Genomic DNA, 23,103 nt, shown 5'->3' with positions numbered 1-23,103 from the left:
TCAAGGGAAAATGCAGGAACAAAGATTTAACCCTGGAGGATCAGGGCTATTTCCAACCAAGAAAAGGAGATGTTTTGAATGTGGAGAAGTTGGGCGTTTTAAGGCTAAATGCCCCAAGAAGGGAATCAGTCCATAGTTGCTGGCAGAAGTGTTGAAAGCCTTACAGAAGATATTCTTTTCAAAGAAGGAAGAAAACCTCAGTGAAGGAGCCAATTGAGTGTTCCTGAGACCAAACAGAGCTCCAGAGTTAGAAAAGTATCTAAGAAAAGGCAAAGGACAAAGTCTTCTGTTTGTCCTTTTACCTCTCCGCTTGTATCTAAAAATGAGTCGCCTGGGTTGGGGGGAAAGGCACAAGAGAACAATGCACCCTCTCCTAAAAAAAAAGAGGACTCTATTACCACGGAGGAAGTTAGTTAGGGCCCAGGCTACAGAGTCACAAGTGAGAAATGTGCAAATACAAGTGGTAGAACGAACTCTATCGCCACAAATGAAAACTACTTAGGACCCAGTCTACAGGTGCACAAGTCATGAACATCCTGAAGAACTTGGTAGGGCCCCCTCCAATAGTTTTGTTGCAAGTGGAAGGGATCTACACTAAAGCTTTGCTTGATACTGGAGCCCAAGTGACACTATTGTACAGGGATTTCTATGACAAACACTTAAAGCATATCCCTCTGTGCAAGCTGGAAGAGTTGGAGATCTGGGGCATTGGCACTCAAAAGTTTCTATACAATGGATACATACCCTTCAAGATAACCTTTGACACTTCTTTGGCTGGAAAGCCAGAGACCTTCGATACACTAGCAGTTGTTTGTCCTCAGCCTCCGGGAGCAGGACAGAATTCCTTGTTGATAGGAACCAATACTGACTTAGTGCGAAGACTACTCATCCTTTTAGCCACAAAGGGCTGAGTTGCAGAGGAGATACACTCAAAGTTGAGACAAGCTTTCCAGTGTGTGGTCCAGGAGCAAAGGGCACCAGCTGAAGGAGTGGGAAGGCTGTGGCGATTGGACACTTGAGAGAAGGTGTTGTAACCCGGAGAGAGAGTATGTATGAAAGCCACTGTCAAGTTGTCTTGGGACCAGCCAGGTCCAATCATGGTACTGGAAGCTGACCCATTGGGAGAAGAGACAGGGATAGAATTGGTCCCAGAAATTGTGCCCACAAAGATGTTGTTAAAAACCGGGGGGAGAGTCTTGGTTAGTGTCCGCAACTTTACAGGTCAGCCTGAAGCCTCGGATGGTGCTAGGATGGGTGAATGCGGCCACTACTGTGACATTGGATGATTTGGTTCAGAAGGCCACTGGTGAGGACTGAGGACCAGGAAGGAGAGTTTTAGGTTCAACGTCCTACTATGCCTCTCAAGTGGAAGGAGAGGATCAAAGCCCAGCTAGCAAGACGGGAAGAGATGTTTTCTAAGAATGACTTTGATATGGGTTGTGCCAAGAGTGCCCAACACTGCATTCAGCTCAATTAGGACAAACCTTTCCAGGAGAGAGCTCAGTGGATCCCTTTGAGTGACCTTGAAGACCTTCAGGAGCAATTAGCAGAGCTAAAGAAGTCTTGGGTCATTAGGGAATCTAGAAGCCCTTACGCGTCCCCTATTGTGGTGGTGCGCAAGAATGGAACCATTCGGATGTGTATAAATTATAGAACACTAAACCGAAGAACTATACCTGATCAATACACCACCCCTCTGATAGAAGATACTTTGCAGTGTCTGTCTGAAGTGAAGTGGTTCAGTATGTTAGCTCTGAAGAGCAGGTGTTACTAATGCACCCTGATGACCAAGGAATGACAGCCTTCATCAGTCCATTGGGATTCTTTGAGTTTTATTGCATACCACAGGAATTGGCAGGAGCCCCAGCCACCTTTCAGAGGTTGATGGAGAACATAGTGGGAGATCTGAATTTGATAGAGGTACTTGTGTATCTGGATGACATCATCATGTTTGGCAAGACCCTAGAGCAGGGGTGGGGAACCTTTTTTCTGCCAAGGGCCATTTGGGTATTTATAAAACCATTCGGGGGCCGTACAAAATTATCACCTTAAAAATTAGCCTGTTATATTTGGTCAAACATTTAACTCACCCCTAATGTGATGGCTGCAACTGCTTCTCTTTGGTGAGGTGTGTGATGTTAGCTGGTATTGATGATGTTGCTACTTGCAACAGGTTTTCCAGGTTTGCATCGGTCAGTCTGGAGCGCAGACGACTTTTTTGTAGTGGAAAGTTTTGAAAAGAACTACTGGCAGGTACTGCTGGTGGGTATAGCTGGCTGGTACTGCTGTGGGTACTGCTGGCTCAGGCTGGTACTGCTGGCTTGTACTGTGCTGTGAGTACTGCTGGATGGTACTGCTGGTTCAGGCTGATACTGCTGTGGTTACTGCTGACTCTGTGCTGTAGGTACTGCTGTGGGTACTGCTGGCTCAGGCTGGTACTGTGCTGTGGGTACTGCTGGCTGGTACTGCTGGCTAAGGCAGGTACTGCTGGCTCAGGCTGGTACTGCTGGCATGTACTGCTGGCTGGTATTGCTGTGGGTACTGCTGGCTGGTACTGTGCTGTAGGTACTGCTGGCTTGTACTGTTGTAGGTACTGCTGGCTCTGCTGTGGGTACTGCTGGTTCTGGCTGGTACTGCTGTGAGTACTGCTGGTTCTGGCTGGTACTGATGGTTCTGGCTGGTACTTCTGGCTCTGGCTGGTACTGCTGTGTGTGCTACTGGCGGGAAATGCTGGCTAGGAGAAGTGTAGCAGCGCCACGCTGGAGGAAGAGGTGATGTTTCCTGTATTGGTCACAGGCGGAGTGCATTTGATATCACTCCGCCTGTGACTCACTCAGACTGTCATAACGGAGCAGGAACTATACAGGAAGCATCGGCTCCATTCTGACAGATCAGCTGAGAGACACAGACTCCGCTGCATGGGGGGCCGGACCAGATGACTCCGGGGGCCGCATACGCCCCCCGAACCATAGGTTCCCCATCCCTGCCCTAGAGGAACACGAGGCATGACTCGAAAAGGTCTTCCAGAGGCTTCATGCAGAGGGGCTGAAGTTGTTGTTGGAAAAATGCCAATTCTACCAGATGTCAGTTACTTACTTAAGGCATGTAGTCTCGGCCAATGGAGTAGCCACTGACATACGAAAGCTGGATGCTGTTACCACTGCCTCGACCAAGGACAGTTACAGAACTGAGGTCCTTTCTAAAAATTTTCTCCTATGATAGAAGATTTGTGAAGAATTTTGTGCAAATTGCAAGACCTCTGAACAAGTTGTTGCAGAGAGAAGGGAATGAAGAGTCGCAGAAGTTGAGTCCAGGGGAGCAAAGGCCATTGGGGCCTAGAAGACTGTGTGAGTCTGTTCAGGATCAATGAACTCCAAAGTGTGAAAAGGCTTTTAAACGTTTGAAGGAGAGCCTTACAGAAGCCCCAGTTCTGGCCTACGCTGACTCTTCCAAGCCATATGAGTTGCATGTGGACTCTAGCCAAGATGGGCTCAGAGGAGTTCTCTATCAAGCGACGGCAGGGAAGCTTCGTCCGATAGCGTCGATATGTGAGTCAAAGTCTTACTTCCTTTGAGAAGACTACCCTGTGCACAAGTTAGAGTTTCTGGCCCTCAAAGGGGCAGTAGTAGACAAGCTGCAAGACTACTTGTCTGGAGCTTCGTTTGTGGTAAAAACAGATCACAATCCCTTGACCTATCTGTTGTCTACTGCTAAGTTGGATGCCACTTGACATTGGTGGTTGGCTGCACTGTCCAAATTTCAATTCAGCTTGAAGTATCGGCCAGGGAAAGGAAATTGGGATGCAGATGCTTTATCCCGAAGACCATATGTTTCAGATGATGGTGCCCGAAATTGGATACATCTGACCCCCGAAGGAGTACCTCGATACAAATAGACTGTGACGTGAGTCACTTTGGCTGGGGGGCTTATGGAACCCAGATTACCTTAGAGAGTTTGGGAAACTCCTTGTCCAGCTTCCCCGGCCCCTCTTATGTGTAAGTCACCCTGTGCCTATTAGGGGCACAGGGTAACCAAGAACCCCAGTCGGGTCTGCACTAATCAGACTCGCTGTACAACCACACCTGACTCAGCATTTCCTGTTACCCTGGTTATCCTGGGTTCTATATGTGTGGTTTGTGTTGAAAGAGTAAAGGCCTCTTTCCCTTGGGACATTAATATTTCTGGACAATGTCCCTCAAGAGATATATAGAGATAGACAATTTGACTTTTCAGATTGCTAGAATATTGTAGGAGTGTCTCATAGACCCTTGCTAGATAGTGAGGTGGGGTGGGGTTTGTTATTGTTAAGTGCCTGTATCCCATTGTTCTATTGTTTCTGTCTGCCTTAAGATCAATCTATTATAGAATTTATATATGTATGTGGATTGGCTGCTAAGAAGGGGGGGGGGGGGTTGTCCCACAGTGTATATCTCTTTGTGTCTATGTTTGAATCAACAGTTTTATTCTGGTTGAATCCAAAACTGGTACTGTCGAGTCCTTGGGGTAACTATAGCCAGATTCACGGATCTCGTGTTCTAGCGCTTAGGTAGCAGCTTCTTGGTGTTGATACCCAGTCGGAGTGTCCGGAGTCCGTCACATAGACCAAGACAGTATGTCTCCTGCGCCCAAGTGGTATGCAAGAAGGTGAGTGGTCTATGTGATCTTTATTATCAACCTAAGGTCTTGCTGCCCCCTCAGGACCATGGGTATCTGAATATACTGCAAAACAGCAACAAGAGAACAACAAGAGAAAGTAATTTTGGCTCAGAGGAAGAGGGTTCTCCCTCGAAACGCATCAGCTAGGATGCCATCAGGTCTCCTGGCACCATTGGTGCTTCCCAGCCATCTTAGATGCGATTGGTTCCACTTCTTTTACATGCGTGCAATTATCATGCGTTTGTTAGTATAATGTATGCTGTTTTTATGATTTTAATAAAACATTTTTAGTGGTAATGCACTAGGTCGATGCGCCCTTCTCTTGTTGTTGTTTCGCAGTACCTCGATACTACTGTGATCTGACTCAAGTGTGCAGTCAAGAATTGTCTCACCTGACAAAGGATGATCTGAGAAGGGATCAGCGGGAAGATCCACTATGTGACCTTGTCAAGAAAGCATTGGTGGCTCAAGACTGCTACAGATAAGTTTGGTTGATGGCGCTAAAGTAGCTTACAAAGAATGGGAACTAATGCAATTAGAAGATGGGATTGTATATCGGAAGTGTCCATCTGAAGAACCAGAAGGTGTTTGACAATTGTTGCTTTCTGAAAAGCACAGGTTAATAGTGTTGACATGATCATGGACACCTGGGACTGGATAGAACCCTTTAGCTAGTTAGGGATTGTTTCTATTGGCCCTCTACGAGGACAGAAGTTAAAAGTTATTGTCGTTCTTGCATTCAGTGCATCCAGAGAAAGACTTCGCCCAGCCGAGCTGCCCCAATGGGCCATCAACGAAGTCAAGGGCCAATGGAACTGGTGCGCATTGACTTCTTGTGTCTAGAACCTGACCTGAGTGGGCGTAGTAATGTCCTGGTTGTGACAGATCATTTCACCCGTTATGCTCAAGCTTTCCCGACCAAGGATCAACAAGCCAGCACAGTTGCCAAGACTCTGGTGGAGAATTTCTTCATTCATTACGGCCTGCTCCAGCGTCTTCACTCGGATCAAGGTCGGGATTTTAAAAGTAAATTAGAAAAATGTCTCTGCCAACTGTTAAGCATTCAAAAGCCCAGAACCACCCCTTATCATCCTTTAAGGGATTCCGCAACCAGAACATTTCAATCACACTTTGTAGAACATGCTGGGATCTTTGCTGTTAGAGAAGAAACAACACTGGGGTAATCATATTGCCGCTGTAGTCCGCGCTTACAATAGCACAGTGAACGACTCTACTGGGTAGTCCCCCTACCGACTGATGTTAAGGAGGGAGGCCCATCTGCCTGTGGACTTAACTTTCGAAACATCTTCAGATCGCACCTCTCAGGCCTCTTATCGAGGATATGTCAATAGGCTGTGAAGGAATCTGAAAACTACTTATGAGAAAGCCCAAGAAGCATCCACTGCAAGCGAACAAAAAACAAAATAAATTTCAATCTCAAAGTGAGAGTTTAGGACTTGCAACCAGGGGATCGAGTGTTGTTACGCAATCTTGGAGTGCCAGGTAAACACAAACTAGCCGATCAATGGCGTTTCCAACCTTACATCATCTGCAGACAGTTACCTGGACTTCGTGTGCACCAGATCCGCCTAGAAAGAAAGACAGGTCTGCTTAAAACCTGGCATCAAAACCACCTTTTTCCCATATCTGAGGCCATTTGGGTGTCTTCACCCCCTTGTTCTGATAAATCCCGCTCTCCTAATTTAAGGTCTAGAACCTGTCGGACACCCAAACCTACACTCCAAGAGGATGAGGAAGAAGGGAGTTACAACGAAGAACTGACTCTTGACTGGTTGTAGTTTCCCCCACTCGAAGACACCACCAGTGTTTCTCAGCCTTCAATGGAAGATGTAAGTGCTGTGTCTCCACCTGAAAGGGTAGAACATCAGCCTGTCAAGATACAGAGACCTGCATCATCTCCTATAAGAGGAACTGGAGGGGTTAAGCTAGAACCAGCTGACAACCCTGAAGTGCCAATTGTTGGAGAAGATCCTTACCCTCCACCCACGATGAAGGAGAAGGAACTGCTCTCAATAGTTTAGAAGAACCAGAGCCTGGTTGTAGTTTTTGGGGCCTGGGGCGTGAGCCTGAAACCACAGAAAACATGTATTCCAGGCATAGATGGGAAATCCATCCACCCAAGAGACTGACATATGACATATGACACCATTGGAGAAAGTTCAGATTAACTTTTTTCTACAGCTCAACGTTCTAGTCAAGTGCCAGGCTCCTCTACCGAACCTTTGGTAGAGGATGAACCTGTCCCACCCCCTGACACTTCTGGGTGGGCCACTAACCTAATTTTGGTCTGTTATGAAAATGATTTAACTTTGTCTGATGACTTGTATAGTTTACTGTTGGAAAATCCCTCTATTAGCCAGCTATTTGCTACTGTAGGTTCGGGTTAGCAGAACTTATATTTTCAATTATTTTTGAGACATTACTTAGTAACTACTTTAATGAAGTTATATTCTGTCTTCAGGGACCAAAGACTTTCAAGTGGGGGGGATGCAGCCGGTAGCGGACTACCATTATCTGACACTGCAGACTTATTCCCTGCTCTCAGACTGTCTCTGTGCTCCTCTAATGTTGGTCTCAGATTTCATGCATCATACTCCTGAGACTGCAACAAAAGAATTGTGGGAACTGTAGTCTTTTGGAAGAATATTACTGCACTGTTGAACTGTTCATGAACTACACCTCCCAGCAGGCCATTCGCTCCAGGAGAGAACTGTGGAGATACTATAAAGGGATCTGCTGATCAGTCCCAGGCTCTCTTGCTTTCCGGTATTCATTGTGTGTGCATCTGTCTGCCGCAGAGAGAGAGGACTGCGGCCTACTGCCTGCCACCCAGCTGTCTGCAGACTCAGCCTAGGCGGGATGGATAACACTTGCTACATCACGGACATCCCTGCAGCATCCCTGCAGCATCCCTGATCGAGTTGGAGTTGGCAGGATTCTCTTGTTCTCTTGAACACCCTACATTTGAATCACTTAGTGGATCATCATTAATCAGAAACAGCTATCTTGCATTGCCTGTCTCACACTGTGCTACACTGGGGAATCATTTGTTCTATGAGCTCCAACTGCCGGTGAAGATAATAGCAAGGCCTTGCATTCTGAACATTGCTATCTTATTGCTTTTAAAGGGGACACGCTACTGGTATCTAGATTACCTCATCTCTCATTAGGATATAGGTATTATAGGCTGGCCCAGGGATCCCCTTTAGCAGGAGTATTTCATATAACAATTTATAACTTCCTGAGAGATTCATTTACTTACTGTAAGGTACTGTGTATATTGGTTTATTACTTGTTATATCAACTAAGCCCTGGCTGTTTATCCATGGCCCGGTTTATTAATACTCCTTTTAAGCTTTCTTTTTGAGTAAAGCAAAGCTAAAGAGTTAAAACACATTATGTCAGTGTGTCATTTAAAGGTATACACAACATGTCTTAACCTAGTGTTATAAGGGCTGGACAGTTCACAGGGTCAAAGTGGCACAGAAGAACATACAACTACAAGCAACCCCCAAGGGGGCAGTGTTACATATATATATCGTTTTTTCCTTATTATTCTTTCTCTTTCTAGAGGTTTGGTTTCAGCTGCTGTGCTAGAAGATCCTTACAGCTACAGCTTAGTAAAATTGGTGCGATTTGACAGGTCAAAGCGCATGACAAATTACAGCCTATTGCCGGCAATGGCACCGTCCCAATCAGTGCGACGCTAACTTTGCGGCACTGCACCGATTTTTAAAAGTAGTTCCTGCACTACTTTTTGCGACTTCAATAGACATTTGTGCATGAACCCACACAGATGTCTTTCAAGTTTCCGCTGAAGTCGGACTGAAATGAAGCTTTGATAGTGCGAGTTTAGATGAAGTCACACAATTTCAAAGGCGCGTTCAATGTAAAGGAGGGCTAAAGCCCTGTTCACACTATGGCATTCTGGAGACTACAAGAAGTTCCGGAACAATTTTTGGGCGACAGGCGTCCCACGATACTGTTTGCGTGATTTTACCGTGATTCGTTGGGCGACAATCACAGCAAAATTGTGCCGCGATTTGAGTGCCATTGTAAATAGTAGGGATTGCAAGGGTGTCTCGCAAGTTGTGGCGATTCAGAATCGTGGGCAGAATTGCAGTGTTTCCGCCCGCGATCCGAAAGGCCATAGTGTGAACGAAGCCTAATTCAGTAATAATCACATAATTCACTATTTATAGTTTCCAAACTTTTAACATAATCATTTGGGATACTTAACCACTTAAGCCCCGGAAGATTTTACCCCCTTCCTGACCAGACCCCTTTTTTCAACTTGGCACTTCGTGACTTTAACTGACAATTGCGCGGTCATGTAATGCTGTACCCAAACGAAATTTACGTCCTTTTTTTTCCACAAACAGAGCTTTCTTTTGGTGGTATTTGATCACCTCTGCGCTTTTCATTTTTTGCGATATTAATAAAAAAAGAGTGAAAATTTTGCGAAAAAATGAAATTTTCAACTTTGTCTTTTAAAAAATATCCAATATACTCAATTTATGTAATTTTTTTTGGCCAAAATATATTTAGCTACATGTCTTTGACAAAAAAAAAATTCAATGAGCGTATTTTTATTGGTTTGCGCAAAAGTTATAGCGTCTACAAACTATGGTGTAAATACTGAAATTTACGCAGCTTTAATTTCTGACTGCCTATCTCATTTCATGAAGTGCTAAAATGGCAGGACAGTACAACCCCCCCCCCCCCAAACTACCACTTTTTGGAAAGTAGACATCCTAAGGAATGTTCTGAGAGGCATGTTGAGCTCATTGAATATTTCATTTTTTTGTCACAGGTGTTTGAAAAATGACTAAAAAAATAATTGTTTTTTTTTTTTTTTTTTTTTACACAAAGTTGTCACTGAAGTGATATATTGCTCACACATGCCATGGGTATATGTGTAATCACACCCCAAAATATATTCTGCTGCTTCTCCTGAGTACAGGGATACCACATATGTGAGACTTTTTGGGAGCCTAACAGTGTACGAGAGCCCGAAAACAAATCACCACCATCAGAATTTCAAAGGGCGTACATTTTTCATTGCATTTTCTCACTACCTATAACGGTTTAGGAGGCCCTGAAATGTCAAGATACCACAAAACCCCCCCAAATTACCCCATTTTAGAAAGTGGACACCCTAAGCTGTTTGCTGAGTGGCATGGTGAGTCCATGGAATATTTTATATTTTGCCACAAGTTTTGGGAAAATTACAATTTCTTTTTTTTTTTTTTTTTTACGTAATGTGGTCACTAAAAGATATATTTCTCACACATGACATGAGTATATGTGGAATGACACCCCAAAATACATTCTTCCGCTTCTCCCGAGTATGGGGATGCCCCATGTGTGAGACTTTTTGGGAGCCTAGCTGTGTACAGGACCGCGAAAACCAATCAACACTCTCAGGTTTTCTAATGGCGTAAATTGTGCATGTCACCTCTGCACTACCTGTCACAGTTTCGGAGGCCCTAAAATTCCAAGATAGCACAAACCCACCCCCCCCAAATGAACCCATTTTGGAAAGTAGACACCCCAAGCTATTTGATGAGACATGAGGCATGGGGAGTCCATGGAATATTTTATATTTTAACACAATTTCCGGGAAGATTCTGCTGCTTCTCCTGAGTACAGGGATACCCCATGTGTGAGACTTTTTTGCAGTCTAGCCGAGTACAGGACCCCGAAACCAATCCCCACTTTCAGGCTTTTCAAGGGCGTAAATTGTTGGTTTCACTCCTGACTACCTATCACAGTTTCGGAGGCCATGAAATGCCAAGACAGCACAACTCCCCCCCCCAAATGACCCCTTTTCGGAAAGTCGACACCCTAAGCTATTAGCAGAGAGGCATGTTGAGTGTTTTGCAGATCTCACTTTTTGTCACAAAATTTTGGAAAATGAAAAAAAAGGAGGAAAAAAATGCATTTTCCAAAAAAAAATGAGAGCTGCAAAATACTCACCATGCCTCTCAGAAAATAGATTGGAGTGTCGACTTTGCAAAATGGGGTCATTGGGGGGGGGGGGGGGGTTTGTGCCATCTTGGCATTTCATGGACTTCAAAAGTGTAATAGGTAGTAAGGAGTGAGATCAACAATTTACGCCCTTAGAAAGCCAGAAGGTGCGGATTGGTTTTCCTGGTCCTGTACGCGGCTAGACTGACAAAAAGTCTCACACATGGGGTATCCCTGTACTCAGGAGAAGCAGCAGAATGTATTTTGGGGTGTCATTTCACATATACCCATGGCATGTGTGAGCATTATATCATTTACTGACAACTTTGTGTAAAAAAACAAAAAAAAAAATTATAATTTTCCCGAAACTTGTGGCAAAATATAAACTATTCCATGGACTCACCATGCTTCTCAGCCAATAGCTTGGAGTGTCTACTTTGCAAAATGGGGTCATTTGGGGGGGGGGGGGTTGTGCTATCTTGAAATTTCAGGGCCTCTGAAACTGTGACAGGTAGTCAGGGGTAAAATCAGCAATTTACGCCATTAGAAAACCTGAAGATGGGGATTGGTTTTCGGGGTCGCGTACACAGCTATGGTCCCAAAAAGTCTCACACATGTGGTATCCCTGTACTCAGGAGAAGCAACAGAATGTATTTTGGGGTGTCATTTCACATATTCCCATGGCATGCGTGAGCAATATATCATTTAGTGACAACTTTCTGTAAAAAAACAACAGAAAAAAAAAAAAGAAATAATAATTTTCCCGACACTTGTGGCAAAATATAAAATATTCCATGGACTCACCATGCCTCCACCAAAGCAAATAGCTTTAGGTGTCTACTTTTCAAAAAGGGGTCATTTGGGGGGTGTTTGAACTGTCTCGGCATTTTATGCTCAATCGTATCCACACATCACCCACTCTTCTAACCACTTGAAAACCAAGCCTTTTCTGTGACTTTTTGTTTACATGAAAAAATATTATTTTTTTTTACTAGAAAATTACTTTGAACCCCCAAACATTATATATTTCTTTTAAGCAGAGGCCCTATAGAATAAAATGGTGGATGTTGCAAATTTTTTTGTCACACGGTATTTGCACACAGATTTTCCAAACGCAATTTCTGCGAAAAAAATAATTTTTTTTAAAATTTATTGCACAAATACACTATATAATTCCAATTTGTTTGGTAAAATTTAAAAGATGATCTTATGCCGAGTACATAGATACCAAACATGACATGCTTTAAAAATTGCGCACGCCTGTGCAGCGGCAACAAAGTACGTACATTTTTAAAAACCTTTAAAAGTCTTTACAGGTTACCACTTTAGACTTACAGAGGAGGTCTACTGCAAGAATTACTGCACTCGACCTGGCATTCACGGCGATACCTCACATGCATGCTGCAATTGTGTTTTACATATGACACTAGACCAACGCTTGCGTGCGCCATTGCGCGCAAGCACGGGGGGACAGGGGGGGGCTTGATTTTTTATTTTATTTTGCTTTTTATGTTATTTTGACACCTTTCCTTTCATTTTTTTTGTATAATTTTTATTGTTATCACAGTGAATTTAAATATCTCCTATGATAGCAATCTGTAGTGACAGGTACTCTTTTTAAAAAAAAATTGGGGTCTTTTAGACTCTAGATCTCTCCTCTGACCTTAACGCATCTGACCACACCAAAATTGGTGTGATAAAATACTTTCCCAATTTCCCAATGGCCCTGTTTATTTCTGGCGAAACAGAAGTCATGAAATGCTCGTAGCTTCCGGTATCTTAGGCCATAGAAATGATTAGAGCCATTCTCATCTCCAATTAGCTCTATGGTTAGATAATTGAACCACCGGCTGCACTCTCGGGTTAACTGGTGGGACAGGAGAGCCCGAGAAAAACCACGGAAGGCTGCAGAAGGCGGCGGTGGGGGGGGAGGCCCGTCCCACTGCATGTAAAAGCAGTCTAGCGGCCAATTACCTGCTAGGATTGCTTTTACATGTAAGCCGACAGCTGGCTGTAAAAAACGATACCAAGATGATGCCTAAATCTGCAGGCATCATCCTGGTATAACCACTCAAAGTCCAGCAACGTACCAGTACATTGCTGGTCCTTGTTTGGCATATAGTGTAGGTTTTTTTTTTTTCATGCAGCCTGTGGGCTGAACGAAAAAAAAGAGAACCTATCAGAAATCAGCACAGGAATAATGCGTAGTATTACCCACCATTAACCGCCTAAACATCCACCCACTTAATTTAATGATGGGTATACACGACACTATCCACGTATACCAAAATAGGATTTTAACTGCAGTGCTGAAATCAGAAAATCACCACAGCTGCTGCCAGCAAAGGTATCCATATATGCTGAGCGCAAACGCTGTTTGTGTCAGAATATATAAAATCAATGCTGTGGCAGCCGACGAGTACCTGCAAGAGAAACAGGTCACAAAAGAATGAAAAACAAACAAAGTACAGTAAAAGTACAGTAGGAAGAGTAGAAGAACATATAAAATGACTGACACAACAACAGTTTTTGGATCCTTTTATTTTTCTTTCTAACTGTTGTTTCTCGATTTGCGACTGCGATTTTTCCAGCTTGGGTCTCTCAAAATGTCGATAGACATCCAACATATTTCGAGGCCCTGTGTTTGTGTGCTCTACACTGTGTCGTGCTGTACCCTACACTAATACTCCACTAGTGTATGGTAGCGCTCGAAACATTCCCTGATGCAGAGACCAGGTTGGTCAGGACATTTGGGACAATAATAACGGTTGTCACGCCTAAATAAGCGCCTGCTACAGACACGACATCTTCTTTGGGGGTATCTTTGGGTAGGGGTACTCGGGAGGACATATGAAAAATGCCTCTCATGCAGCCGGCTCCCTGCATCTGGAAGGGGAAGTTGGGCAGGCATGCCTCCTGGGTACAGGTAGGCAAGGATGATCACTTCCTGGAATTCCCGGAAGGATCCAGTTCATCCTGACGCCCTGTATAGGACAAAGGCATTCAGCATAGCCAATTGGTAAAGGTAAACAGACACTTTTTTGTACCAGCGTCTGCCTTTATGGGCAACTAAATACGGCGCCAAAAGCTGGACGTTAAGGTCCACCCCTCCCATATTAAGGTTATATTCGTGGACACAGAGGGGTTTCTCCATAACGCCAGTTGCCGTAGGAATTTGGATCGTCGTGTCTGCATGAAGGGTGGACAGAACATAAACATCCCGTGTATCCCTCCACCTCACCGCAAGCAATTTGTCAGTTTTCAAGCAGGCTCTCGCCCCCCGACTAAGACGGGAATTTACAAGCCGTTGGGGGAAGCCCCGGGGATTAGGTCGCACGGTGCCACATGTGCCAATTTGTAATTCGAGCAGATGACTAAATCGTGGTACGCTTGTGTAAAAGTTGTCCACGTACAAATGGTACCCCTTTCCGGATAAGGGTGACACCAAGTCCCAAACAATCTTGCCACTGCTCCCTATGTAGTCTGGGCAGTTTTGGGGCTCCACAGTGCTATCTTTTCCCTCATAGACCCGGAAACTAACTGTCACACAGTTTATACAGCTTGACCCCGTACTTGGCACGATTGCTGGGGAGGTACTATTTCATAGCAAGGCGGCCAGTAAATGTAATGAGACAACTTGTTTGGGGGTAAACAAGGCTGCAAACCGCTGATTGAAGTGGTCTATGAGGGGCCGAATTTTGTGGAGCCGATCATATTCAGGGTCTCCCCGAGGACGACAGATTTCATTGACGCTGAAATGCATAAATCGCAGAATTTGCTCATATCTCACCCTGAACATGGAGGCAGAGTACATGCGCATATGGTGAAGTGGGCTAGTGGACCAATATAACTGCAATTCACTCTGTTTAGTTATGCCCATGTGGAGGGAAAGGCCCAGAAAGATTTTAAAATCGGAAACCGTTATAGGTTTCCAGCCGAATGGTCTGGAAAGGGGCGAATTTGGGTTGGCGGCGATGAATTGTTGTGCGTATAAATTTGATTGATCCACAATAGATCTGTAAAGATCTTCCGTGAAGAACAGCTCAAAAAAGTTCAGGGGCATAAAACCAGCTGTCTCCATGTGGATTCCAGGTTGGGCAGTGAATGGGGGAAATACTGGCGCTGTAGAATCAGTGGGTTGCCAATTGGGATATGCCAGCGCATCAGGGAGGGCACTATGGGCTCTACGGGCCTGTCTTCGAATACGCGGTGGCTGCGGGCCACTACTCGTGCTAGCCGCCGCACCAGCTTCAACTGCACTTATGGGACTCGCCACGTCACCAAGTGTTACTGCATTGCTGGTTGTATTAGGTCCAGGGTGTACTAGGCCGCTGGCGCTTGCCAGGTTGCCAGAAGGACGAGTGGCAATAGTAACCACACTCTGCTCCATACGAGTACCCTGCGATTCCTGCATCTCAACAACTCCAGAATGGGGTCGGGTACGCCTGGGTCTAACAGGGACCCATCTGTCGTCGGAGCTATTTGTCAGGGAGCCGCTGCTGTCATCAGGTTCATATACTGACAGTAATTCGGCCAGTGTAGCTTCCCCATTGCTATCATCTGACACTGCCAGTATACTATAAGCCTCTTCACCACTGTACAAAAGTTTGGACATTTTGGTAACTAAATTTACCTGTACAGTGGTGTTGACTCACAGGTAATAAAAGCACCTGGTTGTCAAGGACTATTTCAAGCGCTACCAAAAAAAACTGCTAATGCTAGCAGGGATCAGGCCTGACTCTGCTAACACAGCGGTTTTGTGTGTTGTGTTTTTTAGTGACAGTAATCTATTGATTAGTACACTTGCCTGGGTGAAAGGGTTAAACGCAGGTGCTGGCAGGAATCAGTGCTGATTGTGCAAATACCGCGTTTTGGGAACCTTAAACTATGGGGGCGCTAGTATAGTTCTGATCAGATCAGATATTGATCTGTTCAAACACTATACTAGTAATAGAAGTTTAAGTGCGTGTGTGTGTGTGTGTGTGTGTGTGTGTGGTAATCAAGGGGTTATTTCTAACTATGCGCTGGGGATCTGCGCTTTTTTAGACTGACACTAACACTAGCTAATGTCACCTGTGTCACTAATAATAGTGATCAGAGAAAAAAAAAACTGTACACTATAAAAGTGACACTGTGACAGGGCAATAAAGGGGTTAACGGGGGTGATCAGGGGGGATCAGGGGGTTAAATCTTTATTGGGGGGGGTGTTGGGACCCTAAACCTCCTTTGGGATAGAAACAAACTCGCTAGCGCAACCTCAGGTCACGATCACACTAATACAAAATACAGTAAAAACACTATATTACGTGTGTATTAGTGTGCAATGTGACAGGGGGAAGGGGTAAACTGGATGTGATCAGGGGGGGATCAGGGGGTTAAATCTTTATTGGGAGGGGGTGGTGGGTATCCTGAGGATAAAAGGAAAGGCGGCAAGCGCTAAACCTGGTCACAAGTCACACTTATACGGGTATATAGAAAATGCTATATACTGTATACAGTGTGTGTTGTGACAGGGGGTGTAGGGGTGATCAGGGAGGGATCAGGGGGTTAAATCTTTATTGGGGGGGGGGGGTGGCAGGGACCCTAAACCTCCTTGGGACAGAAACTAAGTCGCTAGCGCTAATTCAGATCACAATCACACTAATACAAAATACAAAAACACAGTATATTACGTTTGTATTAGTGTTGAATGTGACAGGGGGGAAGGAGTTAACTGGGGGTGATCAGGGGGGATCAGGGGGTTAAATCTTTATTGGGGGGTGGCGGGTATTTTAAGTGGAAAAGGGGAGGGTCGCAAGCGCTACACCTGTTCACAAATCACACTTATACAGGTATATAGGAAAATGCTATATGCTGTATACAGTGTGTGTTGTGACAGGGGGTGTAGGGGTTAACTGAGGGGGCGATCGGGGGTTAAATGTGCCTATCTAAGTGTATGTGAGTGTGCTTGGTGCAGTTACTTACAGTTAGATGTGCTCTCCTCTCGAGATGAATCCAAAAAGGATCATGGGAGAGGAGGGCACATCTTTTCTGAGCCTGTGTTTACATTTCACAGGCTCAGAATGGATTCTGATTGGGCAGGACCGATCTACAGTTCCAGGCCAAAAATCATTGGCCTGGACCTTTTGACTGATTGGTTCTGAACCCAATCAAGTCATCGGTGTCGGGGGGGCGTGCGGGAGCGCGCACAGGACCGGCGGGAAGTAGCGACGTAGACCTACGTCACTTTGCCTGGCCGGGGCTGACCGCCGCACGACTATTTACTGGTTAATCTGTATTACATAATACATGCGCAGCTTAACCACTTTCCCACTGGCACAGTGGCTCGTTATCGTCTGGCGACGTAGACCTACGTCACCAGACATTCCCCTCTCTCGGCAGGCACGCGCGCGCCACCGGAGGCTCGCTTCCGCTGTTTTCAGTCACAGCGGGAGTCGGGCCAGGGGAGGAGTGGCGGTGATCACCGCCGCTCTTCCCCGATCGTCGGGGATCGAGTGTGGAGATCGGCCCGCTTGTGTAAACAAAGCGGGCGGATCTCCTAAGTGACAGACAGGGTCAGATTGCAGGATTCAGCATAGCTGAACCTGCGATCTGTCCCTGTGTCACATAGTCCCCTCCCCCCACACACGTTAGTAAGCACCAGGCATACATTAACCCCTTGATCACCAATAAAAGTTAACCCCTTCCCTGCCAGTGTCATTTTTACAGTAACAGTGCATATTTATAGCACTGATTACTGTAGTAATGTCACTGGTACCCCCAAAAGTGTCAAAAATGTCAGTCAAGGGTCCGATCTGTCCGCCGCAATGTCGCAGTCCCGCAAAAAAAAAAAATCGCAGATCGCCGCCATTACTAGTTAAAAAAAAACAATAAAAATGTCATAAATTTCCCGTAGTTAGTAGCTGCGATAACTTTTGCGCAAACCAATCAAAATACGCTTATTGCAATTTTTTTTACCAAAAATATGTAGCAGAAAACAAATTGGCCTAAAATGTTAAAACATTTTGATTTTTACATTTTTTTTTGGGGGGGGGACGGAATTTCATATAAAAAAAATGTGAAAAATATTGTTATTTTTTCAAAATTGTCACTCTTTTTTTGTTTATAGCGCAAAAAGTAAAAATCGCACAGGTGATCAAATACCACCAAAAGAAAGCTCTATTTGTGGGGAAAAAAGGACGTCAATTTAATTTGGGTACGGCGTTGCATGACCGCGCAATTGTCAGTTAAAGTTGCACAGTGCCGAATCGCAAAAAGTGGCCCAGACGTAAGACAGCAAAATCCTCCGGTGGTAAGGTGGTTAAGCATACAATTCTAGCATCTGACAAAATTAATTAACTCCTTTGAGCATTAGCAGGAGTTACGTCATCCCAGCCTGGCCAATTAAGATGACTGAAGATTCTGAATCCAGAAGAAGCTGGCGAAAAGATGTCAGCGTTGGCAAGGAACTTGTGAGCATTGAATTACTGGTGAGTGAGTATAGTATATAGGTGTGTCTAGTTCTGTTGTAAATGCATAAAGCCTCCTTTGTAATTGTGCAGCTTGTAATGCCATTTTTACACAGGCTTGAAACCAAAAGGTATTGTGATGCACTATTTCCCCCAGCGTTTCTTTCGTGTTCGTGGGCTCCAGCACTGTGAGTGGCCGGAACCGCGATGACGTCAATCCCAAGCATGAGCGCGGGAGCCCTCCGTTTTGGCAAGAAGCTCTGAAGTACCGGCACAATATGCCGGACCTTCAGAGTGTATGCGCCGCTGATGTCAGTGACTGCATGCAGGGTGAATATCTCCTAAACCGTGTAGGTTTAGGAGATATTAATTTTACCTACAGGTAAGCCTTTTTATAGGCTTACCTGTGGGTAAAAATCACCAAGCGGGGTATACAACCGCTGTAAATAATTTTCCCCAAGGACACTTACCCGTCTGTTTATGAAGTTAGTGTAACACTGTTTCACCAGAATGGCTTTAATTAAAACAGGGTCTAGAATTGCAAGAACTGGTCGTCTTCCATCATACAATCTGCAACAAAATATACAACAGACATTATTCATTGCTAAAAATAAATTGTTGAGCAGCTAAAAAATACATAAATGCATATTCAATAACAAAGGGATCTGTCACCAGCCATGTATAGCAGGCTTCTAGAAGTTTTACATGCACCCCAGAGTGCCTCAGAAGCCCCAGAGTACTGGGTGATCAGTTTTACAAGTTTCAGTTACCTCCTGTGGTCAAGACATCTGGTCTCCATTCCACACTGATCTGTTACTAATTTTGGCAGTCTCACTGACCAATTGTGAGGCATGGGAAGTAGAAAGGACTGGGCCTGAGACATGGTAGCCAGGAAATGCCGTTTATCAGCTTTCCTCAGTTCGCGCTGACAAGGCGCGATTAGAGGAGAGCCGATCGGTGGCTCTCCTGACAGGGGGGTCTGCACTGATATTTAGCGCATTGATTATCAGTGCAGACCTATCAGAGATGTCCACTAGAGCCCCACCAGGGATGCCAACCCATGCCACTAGGGATGCCAACCCTAGGCCACCAGGAATGCCAATCAGTGCTTATCAAAGATGCCACTCAGTGCCTATTAGGGATGCCAATCAGTGCCCAGCAGTAATGCGTGTCAGTACCTCCTCATCAGTGCTGCCTATTAGAGCCATCTATCTGTGCCCATCAGTACCACCCATCAGTGCCGCCTATCATTTCCCATCAGTGCCACCTATAAGTGCCCATTAGTGCCGCCTATCAGTGCCCATCAGTGCTCATCAGTTCTGCATATCATTGGCACCTATCATTGCCACCTATCAGTGCCCATCAGGTCTGCATATCAGTGCCGCCTATCAGTGCCCATCAGTGTTGCATATTAGTGCCTCATCATCAGTGCCCATTAGTGCCACCTCATCAGTGCCCATCAGTGCAGCCTCATCAGTGCCCATCAATGCAGCCTCATCAGTGCTCAGTGCAGGAGAAAACTTTACTTATTTACAAAATTTTATAACATAAACAAAGAAAACGTTTTTTTCGTTTTTTTTGAGGGTGCAGTATGGGAGTGGTATAGATTGGGTACACTTGGTGTCCTGCTCTGAGTGGCTCAGTCCTTTCTAACAGTATCAGCAGTGGGTGACTAGCCCTTTCACCAGTCCCTGGAATCCTGCGGTGATCTTTTGATTTAAGGCCCGTACACACGTACCGATCTGCCGATTTTCGGCTTGTTAGTATGATGCCTCCGACAGCCGACAGCGCACATTCGGCTGAAAAGAATCTGTCATGCAAGCATTAAAATTTTTGTATGCCGACACCAGAGCGGCCGATTGTTCGCCAGTCAGTACAGAATTCGGCCGACAGACCGCAGATTTGCAAGACTGGGCATGCTCAGAAAAGAAAAAACACAGGGAAAGTTAACCATTACATGACATCACTTCTGCAGTCGGCTGTAGTCGGCGGACAAAATTCTTGTGCTGTCTTTGCACTTTTCAACAGACACCGACAGCCTGGGGACAAAAGACGGCCGATCGTTCGCCGACGATCGGTACGTGTGTACGGGGCTTTAGAAGGTAGTCTCTGGTGATCAGCGATGAGAAGCAGAAGGTGAGTGGACACTCCTGTCTTCCTGTGACAGCGGTGTGGTCCTGTCATGTGGGCAGTACTGTGCTGCCCAGGGTGTCCTCACTCCAAGTCACAAGCTTGGATCTCCACTAGTATGAGCTACAGCTGACAGGTGAATATTCAGGCATAGTCAGTGGTGCTCTCTTTAACTCCCTCAGTGCCAAAAAAAAAAAACCTTTGGGTGTAGTTTAATAAAAATCCTATCTCCACTCCCCCTACTGCACATTGCCTATTGGCATTTGTATTGTAACCATTATATTGTAGCCATTATATAGCTGCCATCTTGCCATCTAAAACTACAACTTCCAGGATTCTGAGCATTCTGCCTATAAGTTTATAGGTTGCTTGGGCTTTAGATCTCCTCCTGCTGGTCAGAGGAAGAAGGTGCAGCATAACATCCGTTTCTCAGTAAAGGGAGAGAAGAATAAAGAGCAATGTCTTCATATTCATATTGCTGTAGCCCAGCATCTGGCTACATAGGGTATAATTTAGAATCATCGGCTCAACTAGAAACTGGTATCATAACAAAATGTATATTCTGGAGCTTTGAACTCACCCCCATAATTTTCCATATTTTTTAAAGCATTCCACATCATACTGAACCACGCCCTGCAAAATTAGCAAACATATAAACACACAAACATACACAAATAAACATGCATATTTGCAGATGAATAATACTGTATGGCACCTAACATCCAAACTTTGTTTAGTGCCAGTTCACATTTGTGCGATGCGGGAACGCTGAGAATATGCAGCGTGATCCCGCATCGCATCCGCACCTCTGGCAGTTCACACTGCCATATGCAATTCGCAGGTGGTGTCAATTAAAAGTTAACGATACCCCCAGTTGTGATCGCATATCGCAGTGCGATCTGCAAGTTCACACAGAATCAGATCGCGCTAGTGTGAACCTCAATGCGATCCGATTCTGCTGCGGATGAAAAAAATACCTCATGTGTGAGTTTATTGCGGATGCGGTGCGAATTCAGCCATACAAAGTGTATGGCTGAAATTCGCACCGCACATAAGATCGCATGTAATTTAGGAGCAGTGCGCTCCGAATTACATGCGATCTCCGCAATTGCACAAATGTGAACCGGGGCTTAAGTGACATTGTGAAAACTATTAGGCAATCAGGAAAGACTCAACTAACCAACCAGGGAGACCTACAGTTTATGCTCAATGCTGCTATCCAAACTTTATAGCATGTAGTTTTATATGGCATTTTGTGCCCCACACACATAAATATCATGAAATGGAACATATACTATATGTTGAGATATCATGCAATGGAATTTTGATTTGAAGCCCTATAGGAACAAACCAGGTGAGTGTTGGTTTGGTTGCGTGTTACCAGCTCTGCTCCTTTTGACATTTTAGTCTGAGTTCATTGTAGCCTTAGTATGTGCCTATGATGATGCTGTTACAGTGAAATGCGTCAGTTATATTGCTAGGCTTTGGCAATGCCCGATCCTGGAGACACATATTACCGTTCTCTCTCCCTGCTGCTATACTCTATCTCATATGGATTCTTATGGATTCTTGGTCATGTGTTTTAGAGGTACAGGCACTTGGATGACACTCTGGTTTGCTAAAGTATAGTGACATATGACCTGCATGCCTGGTATATTTGAGGATGGTGTCTTGTGAAATGAAATTGTTTGCTAGTATATTGAATACAGCAAGTGCTCTCTACTATATAATGTGCAATGAAGTTAACATCAGAGTTCTTCATTTCTCAAACTGACTGTGTTTGGGCATTTTTATGTACAAAAGCGAACTTGTGAATCACATTGTTCATAGTATTATGGACATTGCATTTACCTTTATGTCCATGCACATTTTTTTGTCAGATAGCAATATGTGCATTGCACAATCTGTGGACTTTTGCATTCATTTGAATGTGTTGAGTAGCGTTTTTCTTACATACCAGTTAATGAATACAAGTATCTGGTGGGATTTACCGGGTCTGTCGAGTCATTGTTACAGATTGTTCAGATTTATACAGTGTAAGCATACTATTCATGTGGCAATACAAGTATATGAGGCTGCTCCTGGAGGGTACTAGCATTTCTGTTTAGGTTTTTATTTTTGTCTTTGTTTACTTGGCAATAAAAACTGGATAGAGGCTATAACCCTTCCTTGCTTTATGAAAAACGAAAAATTGCTTGGCTAATGTTGGACTTTAAAGAGGTCCTTAATTTATCCAGGAAGCACCACAGGGATATACAGTAATTACCAGAGATTTTATTCCTGTATAGTTTTTCTAAAACGTAAAACAGGCAAAGTTTTCTATATACGTTATTATCATATGTATAGTCTATTGCCATAATATTGCACACTAAATGGGTACATTATTAAATATCATCAGCCAGGTGATGTTTTTTCAAAAATTTTCATACCAGTAAATGTGACTCTCGGTTAGATAAAGATTGGGAATTTCGGGTCTTTGATAAAATCACATACTTACTTTTCTATATCCAAGAAATGTTCCAATAAATGGAACTGGAGAGGGGCCTGGAACTTTCAACTTCTTAAATATTCCATATGGCCATACACCGTAACTGAGTAGAAATAAGAAATATAGTAAAAAAAAATAAATGTTACATATAAAGTACAAGTAAACAGAAAATGATAGAGCAAAAAAAAAAAAAAATAGTAATACAAAAACTACTATTTATTTAGACCCCATAGTGTCAGTTTGTACTACTTCCTCAAAATGTAGCATACAGTAGATTTGCATAGCTTAGTTAACATTGAAGGGTATACAAAACCCCCAAAAAATGATGTACTATATTGCAGCTTACCAGTTCTTAGATGTGGTGGCTGCATTCCTTTTCTTCTTTCCAGG

The 23,103-nt window shown here is 44.3% G+C and overlaps 1 protein-coding gene across 1 annotated transcript in view; it reads right to left on the bottom strand.

Annotated features, from left to right (window-relative positions):
- The window catches only part of LOC309551353 (cytochrome P450 3A9-like), a 140,762-nt gene that overhangs the window by 114,017 nt on the left and 3,642 nt on the right, over positions 1-23,103 (bottom strand). The window contains exons 2-4 of the mRNA XM_082251906.1: positions 22,723-22,816; positions 20,806-20,858; positions 18,566-18,665 (exon numbers count right to left, since the gene is read on the bottom strand). Coding sequence (XP_082108032.1) covers positions 18,566-18,665; positions 20,806-20,858; positions 22,723-22,816 — 247 coding nt within the window. The remainder of the gene's footprint in view (positions 1-18,565; positions 18,666-20,805; positions 20,859-22,722; positions 22,817-23,103) is intronic.

This window comes from Pelophylax lessonae (genome assembly GCF_965119305.1).
Source record: "Pelophylax lessonae genome assembly, chromosome: 3".
Classification (NCBI taxonomy): Eukaryota; Metazoa; Chordata; class Amphibia; order Anura; family Ranidae; genus Pelophylax; species Pelophylax lessonae.
This window is presented reverse-complemented; position numbering and strand designations above follow the sequence as displayed.